This window comes from Lissotriton vulgaris, chromosome 3_2 (genome assembly GCF_964263255.1).
Source record: "Lissotriton vulgaris chromosome 3_2, aLisVul1.2, whole genome shotgun sequence".
Taxonomy (NCBI): Eukaryota; Metazoa; Chordata; class Amphibia; order Caudata; family Salamandridae; genus Lissotriton; species Lissotriton vulgaris.
The window spans coordinates 244679678-244698198 of record NC_141690.1 but is presented as its reverse complement, the minus strand read 5'-3'; the positions used below and the strand labels follow the sequence as shown (position 1 = coordinate 244698198).

The following is an 18521-nucleotide window of genomic DNA, read 5'->3' as shown; positions in this document are numbered from 1 at the left end:
ATACGCCGCAAAACTCTGCAAGTGCTGAGGGCTCTAGAATAGGCGCCCCCTCCGGGTCAAGGCAATGGCTGGGCGTGCAGAGTACCTTGGCACAAACGGTGGAGCATCTTGCTAGATTTATCCCCCATTGATATACCAGACTACGCGTAGCCAGCCAGGCCTGACGCTCCTCATCCATTAGTATCGCGGTGTATTGCTGCTGAGCCAGCACTAACTGTCTTCTTGCTGGGCCACCATCCGCTTCCCGACCCTTGCGATCCAATGCCTCCATGTCAGCCTCCCGACGCACCAAGTCCTGTTGATGCTCCTTCCGCGCCGCCACGCACCAATAGATATCAACGCCCCGCAGCGTAGGTTTCAAGGCCTCCCAAAGAGTTGCTGGAGATTCCACGGACCCTACGTTAGTCACTAGGTAGTCCTCTATTTCCTTAGTCAAGTGCTTCCTGTACTCCTCCCTCTGCAGTTGCCACCCCAACATTCGCCACCTAAGTGGCTGCCGTCCCGGGCCTATCCGGAATGTAAGAGCTACGGGCGAATGATCTGATAAGGCTCTGGGCAAAAATTATGGCACAAAGATGCAGACATTATCCTGTGTCAGAGCTTCGTGGGAACAAAGATAAAGTCCAACCTGGAAAAGGAATCGTTTACCCTGGAGAAATAAGTGTACTCCCTACGAGGTCCATGCATGTGCCTCCACACATCCACCCAATTAAAACCCATAGCCAAAGACTGGAGTTTTGTAGAGGGGCCACCCACCGCGGGAATCCCCCACACTCCTCCACCTGTCAAGCTCCAGCTCCATCACATCGTTCCAGTTCCCTCCCACCTCGGACAAGGTATCTGGCATGGCTCCCCATAACGTTAAGAGTCGTTCCACTAGGGACCACTGTAGTGGCAGTGGAGCATACACACTGCTTAGTGTCAAGATATCGTTCAATAAAGTTTTGACATTCGTTCCTTCCCAAGCCATTTGAGGTTTCCCATTGAAACTGAAACCTGGTTTTGGCATTCCTTATGTGCACTCCCTTCTAGCCTTTTTGTAGCAGCTCCTTATAATTCTTGACACTGAAAACAGAGTTCCTTATCTAATCACGTCGGCATTCTATGTAATGGACGGTTGATTCAAGCACCCTACACTATATTCATCCTTGAAAGGTTGTTGTTGAGGACCCGAGCAGCTTTCCTCTAAAATTGTGCCTACAGTCATCTTGTCAGTGTTCTTTGCTCTGCCTCATCCCTTAAGGGATTGCTTTGATCAAAAGAGGGGTGTTGAGCTTTTAGATCGATTGGATGAAAGATCATTTGGGTGGACTATCGGCTATTGCTCAGTTTCTCAGATGCAAACCAGAGTATGACCCTGTCACTTGTGCAACAGCATCCCCCCTAGAGGGCTTGAATGCCAATTGATCCAGGCCAAAAATGCTACAATGTCATTGGCTTGAGTCAGTACATAAATGCACAAAGTACTACTGTCTCGACAATCAGGCTTGACAGTCACTCTGATTGCTCTGTCTGGCATGACTTTTTGTTCTGAGTCCACTCCACAAACCACATCCCCTCTGGGAGGGCCTGCTTTTCTTAAGGTGAGAAATCTGCAGTTAGAAGTATCCATCAGAAGAACAAGTTATCTTCAATAACTTTTTCTGGTGGATACTCTTATGTAACTGCAGAATCCTCCCTACTACTCTTTTTCTGGAGTGACATCTTTAACATCTGTAAAGTTGGAGATCGTCACTTGGTCTCCTGCAGCTGTTTGTGCCCAGACGTGCAGATCTGTCCTGGCTCCTGGAATCCAATCTGGCCCCTGGGGATATTGTAAAGGTGAAGAATCTGCGGTTAGGTTGATTATTAATCAGAAAGAGTCTTACGGAAAGTAAGTAACTTGTTCTTTGTGTCCTTTATGCTGGACACTGCTGCTAAATAAAGTTTGTTTGCCGTAGAGTCCTGGATTTAATTGCTGAGAATCCCTGCCCTGTATTTGTAGAAGTTAACATGATATGGATCTAGAGAGGAAACCTGCAGTGGAGGAAATTGTAGCGGTTAAAAGTCAACCTTCTAAAAAGAAATATAATGAAGGAATACATTTCTCATTCGTTTGTAGTTCAGTTTTGCAAAATGATTGATGCTATAACTTGTGCCACATTGTTAACAGCATTCACTTGAAAATAATAGATTCACAGCTAGGAATAATGTTTTTTTAGTTTCAACCAAGTTTAAAATGTTCATATTTTCTTTGTTGTAGTTCATCTCCTATCAGACACAATTCAAGGAGTAACTGCAACTGCCACAGGTGTGCAATACCAGCAATCCTGGGTTTGTATCATGTAAGTAATGTGGTCTCTCACCAGTAACATAAAAACTATTTTAATCATTGGGAATGTAAATTTATTTAGTAGATTGTGTATAGCTAAACAAAATTAATTACTTGAATGTATTTATGGTACCGATTGGTCATTGTGTATATTATCTGTTAGGCATTTTTAACCTTTGCAAAAAAACAGCGTTCCATTATAAAGATGCAATTTTGGGTTTGTGAAGCACAGCAACTCGCTCCTGAGGGCCTAAAGGCGCTCGAGGGTGGGGAGGGGGCGGGTCCTTTTGGACGTTGGGGTCACCTGAAGAGCCAAGTCTTGAGGTCCTTCCTGAACTGGAGCAGTATAGGGCTTTGCCGAAGGTGGAGGACGTTCCAGGTCTTGGCTGTTGACCTTCCCAGTCAATCCGCTCCCTCACTGAGGCCTGCCAGCTGCTGGGTACAGAGTAATGTGGTGATGTTGACTCGTGGCCTGGCCTGTGTGATTGGAGACCCCAGTTGCTCAAAATGGCAGAGACGCACATCTCGAGGGCCACGTCCAGATCCGGAGAGCATCGCAAAAGAAAGACTTGCAGTGCTGGAGACCCTGACTGGTGACCCAGGCAATTCAGTTTCATTTTGAAAACTATGAGAGTTCTTTGAGTTGAGTTGCACACTGGCGGGGTGTGGTCCAGGCTGGAGGTCAGGATCTTGAGCCACTACAGGAATCCAAAATTTAGTTTTTCACTGAGGCTTAGACCCGAATTACTGTTCTTTCCTAATTGTTTTACCTTTGTTTAAGTTTCTTCATGGGCGTACCCGAATTACATAGCGATGCACGCACTACATTCTTCTCACACACACTGGATGGTTCACTTAAGGTCTTCTCTGAGACTCTGGGAAGGGGACAAATGACCAATATTTGGGATTCCTGCACTTATTCGTACTCTTCTTGATATGAAAAAATGAGCCCAAATTCTGGGTTCGGAGACCTGTCTTGTGTTGTGGCTAAACACAAAATATTTTAAGTGCAGCCAAAAAAAGAAAGAAAGAAAAAAACATATATCTTGAGTCCCCTCACTCACCGGTGGGTTCAGTATATGGTCCATATACTGAACCCAACTCCATAGTCGGTCGGTTCTCAGTATAACCCCATTTTTAATATACCAACCCAGGAGCAGAATAAATTATTGAGGCCCACTAGCACGGTATTTTTAAAATTCACTTGCTCACCCACTCCACCTCACTACACTTTTTTGCACCACACATAGTCCTTCACAACAAAAGTGCTCTTACGTAGTTCGCAAGTCGTAACACGCCCCTTTTCGTAGAGAACTGGGATGGCCCCAATGATGAAGCATGTCACCATGAGGAAACTCCGGTGAGTGAGGGGACTCAAGAAAGATATATATTTTTTTCTTTATTTCTTTTTTTGGCTGTACTTAAAATATTTTGTGTTTAGCCACAACACAAGACAGGTCTCCGAACCCAGAATTTGGGCTCATTTTTTCATATGACGCTTAAGGAGTTGTCCCAGGCTGAGGGGGAGGAGCCAAGGATGAGGACCTCCGTCTTGTCTGAGTTCAGCTTCAGACGGCTGTTCTTCATCCATTCGGCGATGGCTTTCATTCCTTCGTGGAGGTTGGTTTTGGCGGTGAGGGGTCCTTGGTGAGGGAGAGTGTAAGAACCGGGGCCACCAGCTCTCCAGGAGGTTGCATGGCTCGAGCAGGAAGGCAGCCCGGGGCTTGCGTGTAAAGCAGCCACTTAACACACTGATCCAATGACACACAATGGGCGCAATAATGGAGACCACACCAGTAGTTGTATTTGCAAATCAAGTTCTTTATATAGACTTTGGATCAAGCAAGTAATGCATTTAGCAGATCATTAGTATTTCATTTACGCATTTCATTAGGCAGTTTCAGTAAGACTTGTCATTAAAGTTATAACCAGCTCATCTGAGCAATGAAACATTAAATAACACAACCTGTCGCATCATACTCTTCAGCAGGCAAAGAGGGTACTTTCATAAACCTGGAGGATCCTACAAGAAGCGACCATAGTATTGCATTAAAGTACCACATTAAACCTCCTGTGGATGCCTTCTAAACTGTACTTCATAGGAGGTGATAAAACATTTCATCAAGTACTTTCAGTACAACAGATAACTACAAAGAACACAGCCACAAGCATTTCTTCTTGTGAATACTGATCGTTTTGCGACCCAGAATCAGATCATCAGAATAACTGTAGAAGCCCACCTCTGCAAGAAATTCAGTACAATGAAGTAAATCACCCTTCCATTAATAGGTTTGTAAATAGGGTGTAACCATGAACATTTCAGGCTGGATACCAGCATGCAAAACGATATAGGGGGGAAAGTGTCTATCCCCAGACGACCTAGTTCTCGAGGCACAAAGGAGGGGTGGGCCAACGGGGCCCAGTCCTAGTTCACCCCGCGGGAGGGGCGACCTCTGGCCTCCTCGGGCCTACCGCCCTCCTCCCCGGCGGTTACCTGATGTTCTCCGGCCCTGCAGGGCCCTTGCAAAGTCTCCGCTTTCAGGGAGGGGTCTGCGGCCCTCCGGGGGTCTCGCTCGGCCCGTCGCTGTGCAGGGCGGCTTCTGGGCACCGGCGCCGGATGTGGTGCTGAAAGGAGGGGGCACTCAAACTCCACGGCCCCTTCCGCGTTGTTTATGGGTCGTCTCGGGGCCCACCAGCCAGGTTCTGAGGCCAGGGCCGGGAGGATCGTGGCCGGGGCGGCTCCAGCCAACTGCGTAGCCCGCCTGAGCCAATGGCAGCGCGGCGCCCAGGGGCGGGGCGGAGGAGCTCCCCGGTCACGTGACACGGGCACAGCTTGGCTTCGGGCCTACCGCGGCCCAACTTGGAGAACGGCGGCCCTCTCCTCACATACAGGGGCCGCCGCAGGGGCAATTAAAGCTGGCGCAGGTCGCCACAGGGGTGTCGCGTGGGCCGCGACGAACGCCAGACCTCCTCGGGTGCCTCGGACGGCACGGCAGCCCCGGCTGCGGCGGTGAGTGGGGATAACAACAGCGCCTCGCGGCGGCGATAAGTCTCCGCAGCGCTACTCTTGGGGCCGAAATCAGTCAGCTCAGGAGAGCGCTTGGTGTTCCGGACAGTTAGGAACCAGCGCTTGACGGTGAGGGGAATCAGGCAACAGCGCGGGTGGAGAATTCCAGTCAGGAATGCCACTTGCTCAGTCAGAACAGCGCTGGGGCACAAAGGATGTAGATTATTGCGCTTTCTACACAGCTTGGCAAGAACTGTAGGCTGGATGGGTAGTAAAGCAGTTCAGTCAGGGGGAGACCAGGGGGGCAAGGTGGGCCCACTGCAGGCCTGGGGTGCGCAGGGCAGCACAGTCCAGTACCTGGTCAATCCCCCAGCAGTCTCTGGTCACAGGAAAGCAGTTTTCTTGGCGCTTGGATGGTTCTGCACCCTTAGTTGCTTGTTTCTTGAAGTTGCCGAAGAGAGGAGGGGAATTTGAGTTGAAGGCTTGAAGAGTTTCTTCAGATGGACCCTGGGGTTCCCTACCACTGGGCCAGATCAGGGGGCTAGCTTGGGACACCTCACCCAGCTTAAGAGGCAGCACCTAAATCCTGTCACTCCCAGTAGCATAGGTTCCTCACTAGGCCCTCCCGCCTAAAACTCCTGTGTGGGTTCCCCAGGTCAGTGATGCCCCCAACTGACTAGAAAAAGTTCCCTCCCTTGCTTATATATGCCCAGGTCAGGTGACCACTCTCTAAGGCGGGAAAAGTCAGGTCCGCCTTTCTTCTGGAAGGTTCCAGGAACTTCCCCACTCTACCTATGGACAAGGGCTGGGTGGCTGGTATTGCAACATTGTATGGGGATCCAGCCTGCTCCTGGCAACAAGGGTGCTACACTAAAAGACCACTCTGCAGTAGCAGGGGCCAGTGGGAGCCATGTTGGAAGTAGAGAGCACCTGCACCCTAACACAGATTAGATATGAAAAGGGTGCCCAAAGACCTATGGGCCAACAAAAAGTAGGTGGGAAAAATGAGGCAAGGGCAAAAAGTCACAGGGAAAGACCACCCTAGGGCTGACTGGTCTAACGGAGAGGATCAGCTGTGTGTTCGCGTAGTAGATGATGTTAAAGTCGTGCAGTCTGGCGACGTGGGTGAGTGGGGCCATGTAGATGTTGAACAGTCTCGGGCTGAGGGATGATCCTTGGAGTACGCCGCAGATGATCTCGGAGGCTTTGGAGCAGAAAGTGGGAGACGGACGCTCTGGGTTCTGCCGGAGAGGAAGGAGGTGGTCCATTCCAGAGCCTTGTCTCGGATATCTGCATTGTGGAGGCGTGTGTGTAGGATGCGGTGGCAGACTGTGTTAAAGTCTGCTGATAGGTCCAGGAGGATGAGGGCCACGGTTTTGCTGTTGTCCATCAGGTCCCTGATGTCATCTTTGTTGGCGATGAGGGCAGTTTCGGTGCTGTGGTTGCTGCAGAACCCGGACTGGGATGGATCCAGGATGTTGTTCCCTTCGAGGTAACGGGTCAGCTGCATGTTGACTGTTTTCTCGATTACCATTGCCGGGAACCGGAGCAAGGAGATGGGCCGGAAGTTCTTGAGGTCCCTCGGATCTGCCTTGGGTTTCTTGAGCTGGGCGTTGATCTCTGCGTGCTTCCAGCTCTCCAGGAAGGTGCGGTCTCGAAGGAGATGTTGATGGCCTTGCGGAGATGGGTGGGCGATGGTGGTGCTGGCTTTGCTGAAGATGTGGTGTGGGCACGGGTCTGACGGGGACCCGGAGTGGATAGTGTTCATGATTTTGATGGTGTCGTCATTGATGTTATTCCAGGTGAGCAGGGGGTCGTCGTGGGTGGTGTTCGTTCGGTCTGAGGTGTCGTTGGCTGTCGTGGTGGTCTGGTTGTCAAAGCTGTCGTGAATGTCTGTGATCTTGCGATGGAAGAAGGTGGCAAGGGAGTTGCACAGGTCTTGCGATGGCGGGATGTCGTTGTTGTTGTAGCTGGGGTTGGAGAGTTCCTTCACGATGTTGAAGAGCTCTTTGCTGTTGTGTGTGTTATCGAGGCGGTCCTTGAAGGAGGTCCTTTTGGCGGATCTGATGAGGATATGGTGTTGGCGCATGGCGTTCTTGTGGGCTGCGTGGTTCTCCGGTGTCTGTTCGCGGTGCCATTTCATCTCTAGTCTTCGGCAGTATTGTTTTGAGGTCTGGAGGTCCGCGGAGAACCAGCTGGCAGTCTTGTTGGTATGTCTGTTGGAGGGTTTCTTGATCGGGGCGATGGTGTTGGTGCAGTCGTTGATCCATCGCCTGAGGTTGCTGACGGCGGCATCGGGGTCGGTGGGGTCGGCGGGTGGGCTTCCTGCGAGAGTGGTGTTTAGCTGGGCTACGGTGATTTTGCTCCAGTGCTGCGTGGTGGGTTTCTGTAAGGTAAAGTGTATGCAGTGATGGTTGGTCCAGTGGAGTTTGATGGTGTGGCTGAAGGAGACGTGGGGGCTTGCGGAGAAGATGGTATCAAGCGTGTGGCCGGCGGAGTGGGTGGGCGTTGTGACGTGCTGTCGGAGTCTGAGGGTGGTGAGATTGTCGTTCAGGGTGATAGAGTTGGTGTCGTTGTTGTTCTCAAGGTGGAAGTTCAGATCTTTGAGAAGGGTGTTGTCTGTGGAGGCGAGGGCGTGTGTGCTGACGAAGTCGGCGATGGAGTCTGAGGCTGGGGTACGGGGGTTCTGTAGACGAGAGTTCCTCTGAGGGTGGTGTTGGGATCAGTGTGGATCTGGAAGTGCAGGTGTTCGGTGGTGCTGATGGTGGCGTCTGTCTTGGTCGAGACCTTGAGGGTGGATTTGTGGATGATGGAGATGCCTACTCCGTTGGTGCGGTCTCTGCGGGTGATCTTGTAGCAGTCTTGGATGGCTATGGTGATGTCCGTAGCTGAGGAGTCGTTCATCCAGTTGTCGGTAAAGAAGGTGACGTCGGGGGAGGATGTGTCGTGCAGGTCCCAGAGCTCGATGGCGTGTTTGCCTGCGGAGCGGGTGTTCAGTAGTATGCATCGGAGGTAGTTGCATCCTGTCCTGGGTGGCAGGTTGGCGGCTCGGAGGCTGGTGAAGCTGCCGCTCCGGCAGGAGAAGGGTCCTTTGGGGCAGCCAGGAAGCAGGAGTTTGATTGTTCGGTGTTGAGGGCGTGGAGGGTGTTGGCGTCGTAGCGGCATCTGGTGGTGTGGTGTTTGCGGGGGCCAGGGTTTTGGTGCTGGGCGCGATCCAGGCGCGGACGGGCGCAGACAGACTTGCCTTAGGCGCGACTTCGGCGTGGCAGCGGCCGCCATATAAGGGGAGGGAGGAGCAGTTGGGAGGCGGGAACGGGGTGGCGAATGGCCGAAAAGGGGGCGGCCCTTAGGGGACGCAGCGGCGGGAAGAAACTAAGGGGAAATCAGGGAAATAAGCGTGAAAAATAAAACCATACTAACCGGGACAAGCAATAAGCAATACAAAAGAAATGCGGGCAGAAGCACAGATGCTACAATAGGGGGCAGAGCGAGCGCAAGGCTCGAACCTACTCCGCGGCAGCAGCGGGCTTAAGGCAACAGAGGTGGTGCTGTGCGGCGCGGGGGCGACCTGCCTCATAACAGGTCAAGGCTACAAATTCTATTTGCACGCCCATAAAATGTACGCCCGCCTTGATAACTTTCTGGGATATCATTGATACAGCTGACACATCTATCACCACTCTGTGGGAGACACTGAAGGTGGTTATAGGAGGGGAACTTATTGCAGACTCAGCAGTGGATAGTAAACTGCACCGTGATAAGATGGAGAGATTACAACCAAAGGTTCAGAAACTCGAGCACTTTCAGAAATGCACAGCTGGCCCATGGGTGTGGCTACAACTGGAGCCAGCCCATGCGCACATGGGAGGGCTTGACTTGGATAAAGCTGAATATGCCGCCCTGCGGCTATGACATTCCTTTGGCGGGGTGGGGGGAGGCAGACGTGGCTGTTTATTTGCTTCTAGGTTGAGAGCACAGCATCAGTCCCCTGGGGTACCCTCCATGTGGGCCGTCGACAGCTCGTTCTATTCTCATGTTCACCACACGCATTATTAGGAAGATTATATGCTGCTAAGCAACACTCTGCAGGCTGGGATCTGCACGGTTAATATAGGTGCCATCATGGTCTCTGATCATGCTCCTGTAGTGGCTAGGCTAGATCTGGGCACCTTGAAACACTCCCATGGCTGGTATCTTTACCCATCATTACTGTTTGACCTGGTCTAATGATAAAGTTAGCCAATGAATAGATCAATATCAGTGGAGGCAAGAAGGTGCCCCTAGGTGGTATGTGAAATGCCTTTAAGGCAGTGATTAGGGGCCACTTTATAACTTCCACTGCTCAAAATTCCTGCCTCTGTAGTTTAGAGGTGAAAGACCTAGATGTTTGAGACCTAGAATACAAACGGTGACAAAACCCCTTCAGCCAAAACACTGCTTATTGCTGCTAGGGGACACTTCTGCATGCATTATACCAATAGGCTGAACTTGCCCTCTTTCACCTTGAAGCGCTCCTACTCAGGGAGTCACAATCTGGGTGCTCGTATTGGAAAATGTTTGAGGCAAGAGGGAAAGAGTACTATCTTTGGATGCTGAAAAAGCTTTGCACCTGGTGAACCATTCCATTCTGCGTCTCATTTTGCAAAAAATGGGTATAGGCGTGAAATTCTTGGAAATTATTTTCTCAAACTACTCCAGGCTGACAGATAGTGTCACACTCAATGGTCATACCTCCAGGTAGGTCTCAATCTACAGAGGCACCAGGCAGGGATGTTCATTTCCTGCTCTTGTTTGGTCTCTATTGAACCCCTGGCCTGCCTGATTCTCCAAACTGAGTCGATCACAGGAGTAATGTACGTGGCCAGGGATTTTAAGATTTAATTTCACACGAATGATGGCCTCTTGTCTCTGGGATCCCCATGCTCATCACTTCTGGCTGTGTTGCACCTTCGAGTGGGTCTCCTGGGCACAAAATCAACTGTGATAAATCCGAGGCGTTAATTTGACACTGAGGGATGAGGAAGTGGCTTTGTTGAAAACTTCACACTATCATATTGGGGAAGTCCTCTATTAAATACCTACGCTTTAAAATACCTAGACTCAAGAAGAACTCTTCTCCATCACCTACCCCCATACCGGACCTAAGGAAGGACTTAGTCATGGGAAAATGTGATTCTCTCCTGAACTGTAGAATAAACGCGGTAACATGTCCCACCTTGCGCGCCACATTTGTGTTCAAGTACTGCTGATGTGGCTCGACTGGGCATACTTAATTTGGATCCAGCTGCAACAAATTTATTTGTAGTGGTAGAGCACCAAGAATTATTTAGACTGACTTGATCCACCATAGAGAGGGAGGTGTGGGCGGGTGGCAGCACCTAGCTTTGCCCACTATCATGCAGCCACCCCTCTACAGACTTTTGTTGAACCAGTTACAATCCTATCTATGGACTGTTTTTGAACCACGTTGGAATCTGAAAGAAAAACTGCCTTCGGATGGATCATGCCATAGTTGGCCACCCTCTTTGGCATCTTGCTTAGCTAGGTAAGCAGTTTCGGCACCCAAATACCTTTCTTAGTACTCCTGTATAGGACTCCTGTGTAACTGCGAGGGGTTGGGTGACCGACCCATCACCATACACACCAATCCACTACCATACCGATTTTAATCTTGCCCTAGAAGGTCAAGCTTTTAGACTGGAGGGAGGGTGGTTGCAAGATGATTTCTGTTATGTTTGCAGCAGCAACTTCAAAGACCTTTTTGCAATGTAAAGCAGATTTTTACCTTCACGAAACCAAACACCTACATTAAGTTTAGATTCGTCACAGAGTCACTTCAATCGCACCCCCCCCCAAATGTGTCCACCGAAGATAAAATCACATTTGGAACACTATTCCCTGAGGTGGTGGGTAGTAGAGGCACCATGACTAATCTCTAGCAAATGTTATTATCCTTGAATGTGCCTACCAAACGGAAACATAAGAGAGCAAGGTAACGAGTTTTGGGTAAACAGATTACATTGCAGCAGTGCGAACGACTTTGGAGGGCTACCCATTCATTGTCAGCATCAATCCTTGGCAGGGAAATGAATTGCATGGTGTGGGTGAGATTTCACTTTATCTAGATTGCATTGCATTTACCATATTGCATCACCTTGATGCTGGCAGGTTGTGTTAGGCCCTGGAAGAAGCACTGCATATCTAGTCGGTGTGCTCAAAGGTTCCCCCTTTTGGGAGGAGGTCCACAAGCACTTCAAATTATATTGTCGTGATTCCCGGGCCCTGCATCCCCAGAGGTGATGCTTTTGGGTATACAGCCGCCAGACTTAAAGCAATGAAGCAGCAAAATGGCATTATGGTGCTGCAGTGTTTGGGACCACCAAACTGATCATTGCTTGCAATTTGGACCAAAAGAATTACTGCCCCCTCACACAGTGGTATCACCGGCCGTGGTCCATCTTTGTGATGGAAAGGATAATGAGCAAATATTAACGGTCACTGGCGGACAGCCACATATGACATTGTAGCCTATTTGTAAAGCCCTGGGCATGTTTGAGTATGGAGGGCCAGTCTTGACCTCCAGTGCGCTGGGTTTTTTATTTCACGGACATGAGCTATGATGTTGGGTGGCCTTTGTCCCCATGGGACCTGCGGCAGGGTGATACTGGTTTGCAGGGAAGGTGAGAAGGGTTTATTTGGCGAGAGGGGGGGCATTGGCCCGCATCATGAATACTGTAATATATTATTCAGCAGGGTATTTCTTAATGTTTAGATTTCTGTGTATACCTTTTGGGTGGGCCACAAGGTTGTGGCATTAGGTTTGAAAAACTCAAGAAAAATATTTAATGCAAAAAAAAATACTTAAACAGTTTCAATTTTAGGAGAGCCAGGCCTGCTTGATGAGTAACAGTGCATGACTCTTGCCAGCAGATGTCTTACATACTGTCCAAATGCATGGTCACACCCTCGCCCCCAAATGCTGCTTTAATGAATGACAGGCAATTGGGACTAATCTGGAGTGATCATTAACAAAACCACCGGAGCAGCAGTTCATCTCCAGTCATGAGAGATCAATCGAATGCCTAGCATGAGCCTATAATACTGAATTCTTCTATAAGATCCAAGGTGGACCTAATTCAGCAGAATCTTATCTTTAAAAAAGGGGGATGGGGTGAGAAAGTTTACTTTCTGACAAGGAACAGGTGGCGAAAACAATTCTGCCAAATTAAAGCCTGTAACGCAGCCAAAATAAAAAAATCCAGAGTAGATGATATATTTTCAAATCCAACTGATTCCAGAGTAGAAAGCACTCTGACATTAGAATTTTTGGCATACCCGAAAACGCAGAAAAAGATGCAGACTCTTGCGTGACTTTCCTGGAAGCATGGATCCCCATGATTACCGGCATTGCTTTCCCGCATGGTCTGGAGCTAGACCGTGCGCATAGAATCCCCACATTCACTACTAACCGCGAGAAGGGCCCCAGACCAATGATATGCAAACCACTCCGATATCAGCATGTCGATCTGATCCTACAATACGCAAGGAAGCAGCACTCCATCGTTTGGGAAGGTCAGAGGATCATCTTTACACAGGACTACTCCAAGGACACAGTGGAGGTTCGCAAGGGGTTTCTGGAAATCCGCGCCAAGCTTAGATCCAAGAACATACCCTACTCCTTTGCAGGGCCAGCCAAGTTCAAAATCACAATAAACGGCCGCACAAAATTCTTCACGGACCCGAAAGATCTGGAAAACTACCTGCAAAATGGCCCACCTCAGGAAATGGACCAATCGAATGGCCCTTCCAACAAAAGGAAGACCACGTGACTGTCATGACAAAGAACAGGTCTATCGGATCTCTATCCTTTCCAGGTCGCACTATTGTGTACTTGTAGTTTTGTAATAGTTTGGTAATAGTTGCCTTCTCTAGTTGTTTGCTAGTCCGCCCACTCGATAAGTGACGTTTTATGATCTCCTTTGGTTTGCAACAGGATTGGTGATTGCTTGCATAATGTCGGGCAAGTTCTACTCTCACACTTAGACTCTATTGCACGACGCAAATAGTCGCTACTAGTTTGTCATTATTGCTATTATATGTTTCTGTGCACATATATTGCCCTTACTACAGGGAGTTCAATCCAATTTAACGATTCAAGTTTTCTTAACGCAACGTTTAGCTGGTTCTAACCTTCTTACTGCTTTCGTCTGCACGTTGCAGACAGTCACTCCTGGTTTAACACAGCATATTATTGCGCACAAACACTACCATTACGCACGTATTATTGCTGCAGTAAATGTTACCCGCTGCCACACAGTCTGGACATCTAAATCCTCTTAAGTTTAACATTGGAACTAATGAATATCGATTGCTAATGTTTAATAACTCCTGTTTTGCCTAGCTAGGTACTGTCGTCGTACTCCCTACGTACGTATTGGGGGGGGAGGGGGGGAGGGGGGATTGGGAGGGCTTGCATGGGGATTGGGAAAAAGAGAGAGTTTTCAGCAGATAATAATTGTTGGTACCTTATAGCATTGTATATCTTTTTGTGTTATTTTTTGTCCCTTTTTCTGTCTGTTCCATTCAGCTACAACACATTCAGCTACAACACAAGGACGCTAGTTATACCCCTAGCCACTTCGCTAGCTCTGTCCACTTGGTATTGTATTAGCACACAGGCTCCCACGGGGATGTTTGTCTCATTCTTCTGCCCCCCACCAGATCACCACTTAGCGATAACCTTGCCCACTAATGTCTAACACTAAGTCATTAGCGGATGACCTCAACATAGTTTCGTTAAATGTTAAGGGTCTTAACCACCCTGTAAAAAGGAGGAAAGTGTTCGACTACATCGCCAAAACTAAGGGGGATATTATCCTCCTACAGGAAACTAAACTATCGGAAGAGGACACACGTTTCTTAAACGTCCATTGGTCTTCCCATATACTGTCATCCCCTGCACCGCACAAGAAAGGAGGTCTAATTACCCTGATATCAAAGAAGTCGAACATAACACTAGTTTCACACACTCATGATACGGAGGGAAGGGTTCTGGTGGCCCATCTACGCAGGGAAGATGACCCAATTCACGTTGTGAACATTTACGGCCCTAACTCAGACGACCCCGGGTTTTGGGACTCCGTTTCCCGCTCGATGGAGCATATCCCTCAGGACGACCTTCTCATTGTGGGAGGCGATTTTAATCTTCCTCTAGACCCCCTACTAGACCGGCAGTCCAAATGCGCTTTTCACCCATCACGCTCACATGAGGCACTCCTGCGGCTATGCGAAAGGTACTGCCTTAAAGACTCATGGCGTCTCCAAAACCCTGATGGGAGAGACTTCACCTTTTACTCCACTCCCCACAACTCCTACTCGCGTATTGACTTTATCCTAATATCTTCTACATTTGCACACCTAATCGAGGAAACCGACATCGCCCCTAAACTGATCTCCGATCATGCATGTATCCACACCAAACTTGCAGGCTCCCGCTCAATCAGACCGCCCAGAAGATGGCGTTTCAACGATGAAACACTAACCAACCCGGACGACAAACTACAGATTACTAAAGCCATTGAAGAGTACTTACTCTTAAATAATGTCCCTGACACAGATCCAAACATCCTCTGGGACGCGCTCAAAGCCACGATCCGTGGAGTTATTATTAATATAAGAACCAGAGCCAACAAAGCGATAAACAAAGAACTAGAGCAACTGGAGCAGGAGATCAGATCACTAGAATCCTTACACAAAACCAATCCTCAAGACTCCAAACCCCTTGACCAACTCATAAAAAAGAAATACGAGTATAATTCCATTGTGAGCAAGAGAGCAGGCGTGTGGATCAACCGCTTCAAAGCCTTGAAGCTGTGTGAGGGAAACAGAGCCGGGAAGCTGTTGGCCTCCTACCTTAAACACAAGCAGAAATTAACAACCATATCCTCTATAAAGGATCCCGCTAATAACACGCACACCAACCAGTCCAAGATTCTTGATACCTTTAAGCAATTTTACGAAGAATTATACAAGAATGATAAGCCCCTGGACCCACAGTCATGCATAGATTACCTAAAGACCCTAGACCTCCCCAGACTCTCAGAGATAGACGAATTAAATCTAGGGTCACCCATCAGCATCACAGAAATCTCGACGGCCATAAAAACACTCAAAAGCAACAAAGCCCCGGGCCCTGATGGCTTTTCTGCCTCTTTCTACAAAGCCTTTGACAGCCAACTCTCCCCGACACTCCAAACCGTGTTCAACTCCACCGCCTCCAGTGGGAGTATCTCTCCCTCGATGAGTGAAGCCACAATAATTGTTATACCCAAGGAAGGGAAAGATCCCCTCCAGACAAAAAATTACCGCCCCATTTCACTCATAAATATTGACTGTAAGATCTATGCCAAGATCTTAGCAACTAGACTAAACGCCGTACTGCCCAAATTGATAAGTCCATCACAAGTAGGATTTTTGAAACACAGGATGTCGAACGACAACACCAGACTCCTATGCCACATACTTGAAAAAGCGAAAAACTGCAAAATGCCGATGGTTGCAATAACCCTAGATGCTGAGAAAGCATTCGACAAAGTCTCATGGCCATTTCTTCAGCATTGTATGAGCGCATTCAATCTGGGTAATTCTTTCATTAAAATGGTGATGGCCTTATACTCCGCCCCCTCTGCCCGTATATCTATTAATGGAACACTCTCTGACCCGTTCCGCCTATTCCAAGGAACTAGACAGGGTTGCCCACTTTCACCGGCTCTATTTCTGCTGGCTCTTGAGCCACTACTCACCGACATCAAGAAAAATGAGGACATCGCAGGTGTCACATTCGGAAACACTCAGATAAAACTAGCGGCATATGCCGACGACATCTTAATAGCCACAGAACACCCAACCCTATCAATTAAGGGGCTTATGTCCTCCATCAGTAAGTACTCGGCTTTGTCCGGCTATAAGTTAAACAAGGACAAATCCGAAGTTAAACCCCTTAATGTACATACTACCAAAGAGGTCCTTGGAAATTCAGGTCTAGCCTGGCAACCGGATGTCATTAAGTACCTAGGAATAGAATTCACTGACAACATACTAAGTACACTCAAGCACAATGAATCAACCACACTAGCGAAAATTAAAAGAATCTTGGATGGTTGGTCGCCGCGATTCATTACATGGTGGGGTCGGATAGAGACGATAAAAATGATGATCTCCCCATTGGTCAATTACCTGAGCTCGATGCTTCCCCTAACGCTCTCTAACGATTTCCACTCAAAACTGGATAAGGTAATCACCTCCTTCCTCTGGCAGGGGAAAAAAGCCAGGATCAGCATGAAAAAGCTACGACTAGATAAATCCTTGGGTGGCGTCAATCTGGCCGACTTTAGACTCTACCAGACCGCCTTCCTGGCCAGGCAAGGTGCGATCTGGCTCACTCCACAGCCTGATTACACACCTGTGTGGTTACACATCGAAAAATCCCTAGTGCAAGGCCTTGACCCCTCCTCCCTCCTTACCATCAAAGTGCGTCCCGATATCGACTCTAACATCATATTTAAAAACACTAAGAACTCCCTCCTCCATATAAGTAAATCTCTACCCCATCAATTTCGCAATTCAAAGTGGGAATCCCTATGGCGAAATAACACTATAACATACAAAGGTAAACCGCTGTATAATCCTTCTTGGATCAGGAAGGGAATACACTTCCCTCACCACCTCTACGAGGGCCAAACACCACTCACATTCAAGGAATTACAGATAGATTTCAACTCGAGAACATTGACTTCTACTATTTTCTACAAGTTAAGGTGGCCCTAACCAAAGCAAACTTGGGCAACACATCCCCCTCACTCCCTGGCCTTTTATCCACCCTTAATAGACTTGGCCACCAGGTTTCCAGAATGTACAAAATGATCAAACCACAGACATCTAACCTGGTCTCTGCATTACAATCCTATTGGGAATCATACTCCTCCACTCCCACATCTGATAACGAGTGGGCCAGAATTTGGGAATCGACCACAAGACACAAAATTAGCCCAACTCTATCCCAAACTAAATTCTGGCTCCTACACAAAGCCTTTTGGACCCCCAGGAGACTTTTTCTGCACAACATCAAAGACAATGACTCCTGCTGGAACTGTTTGGAAGCGGGAGGAGACCTTGAACATCTAATATTTAAATGCCCCCGGGTTGCCACATACTGGGACAGGATATTTGACTTTGTTAACAAAGCCCTGCACGTTTCTCTCCCGAGAGAATTTGCTACTCTAGTTATGGGTTCTTCCAAAGCTGTCACTTTAAATGAAAATGACAAAGCCCTACTTGATCTTTTACTGACGGCGGCGGTTAAAGTCATAACGTCCAACTGGAAAAATACAGCCAAAGCCTCCTTCCCCCATTGGCTCAACTGGGTTTCTAATCTCAGGGGTGCCGATACCATTGCACTTGCCTCTCACCCCTGGCGCCCACAACACAGGAAAATATGGGTCTCACTTGACGCTCACTTTGATCTCTTCAAACCTCCGTGAGGCACCTAAAACATTGTTGTGGCAAGCAATTTCTCAATATGTCATTTGATGGCTGTGATTCACCCTGCTGTGCTATATGACCGATCTGCCCGCTGACATATGCCTTCGTGTTGTGCGGACTTGATGCTTGATTGTCATTTTCTTTATTTACCTGGTATATTTTTCCCCCCGCATGTTATGTTTACTCCATATTATGTTACTTCACCGCCTCTCGGTTTATTATGTACGTGTACCATGGACTTTATCTGCTATTATTTGTTCTGCTCATATCAATACCAAACTCTCTCAATAAAAAACTCTGTGAAATAAAAAAAAAAAAAATGTAGAATTCTTATCCCCTATTCATCAAAAGGCAAAATGAGCTTGATCAAAATACCTGGGACCCTTACAAAACACAATTTGAGAAGCTTAAATAAATGATGGCCCTGGGTGCTTCACTATATTTATCAGCTCTACTCATCCAAGTAGATGATTCAAACGTACTATGAAGCATAATCAAAAGGGGGTGAATATAGCACCAATTTGCAGCCTGTCCAGAAAACGAGGAATTCTGGTCAATTAGTAACAACCTTTGTCAGGCTAAAGGATTAACAAAAGAGACTACAGAAGACTTGGTCATTAACCTCCTGCAAGCAATTCACAAATTGAAATTGGCATGGAAGAA

At 48.1% G+C, this 18521-nt stretch overlaps 1 protein-coding gene across 3 annotated transcripts in view; it reads left to right on the top strand.

Moving 5' to 3' along the window:
* SLC4A11 (solute carrier family 4 member 11) overlaps positions 1-18521 on the top strand; it is a 1871484-nt gene that overhangs the window by 1070734 nt on the left and 782229 nt on the right. For all 3 annotated transcript variants that reach the window (XM_086964299.1, XM_086964301.1, XM_086964302.1), the window contains exon 6: positions 2243-2324. In XM_086964299.1, the coding sequence (XP_086820425.1) occupies positions 2243-2324 (82 nt within the window). The remainder of the gene's footprint in view (positions 1-2242; positions 2325-18521) is intronic.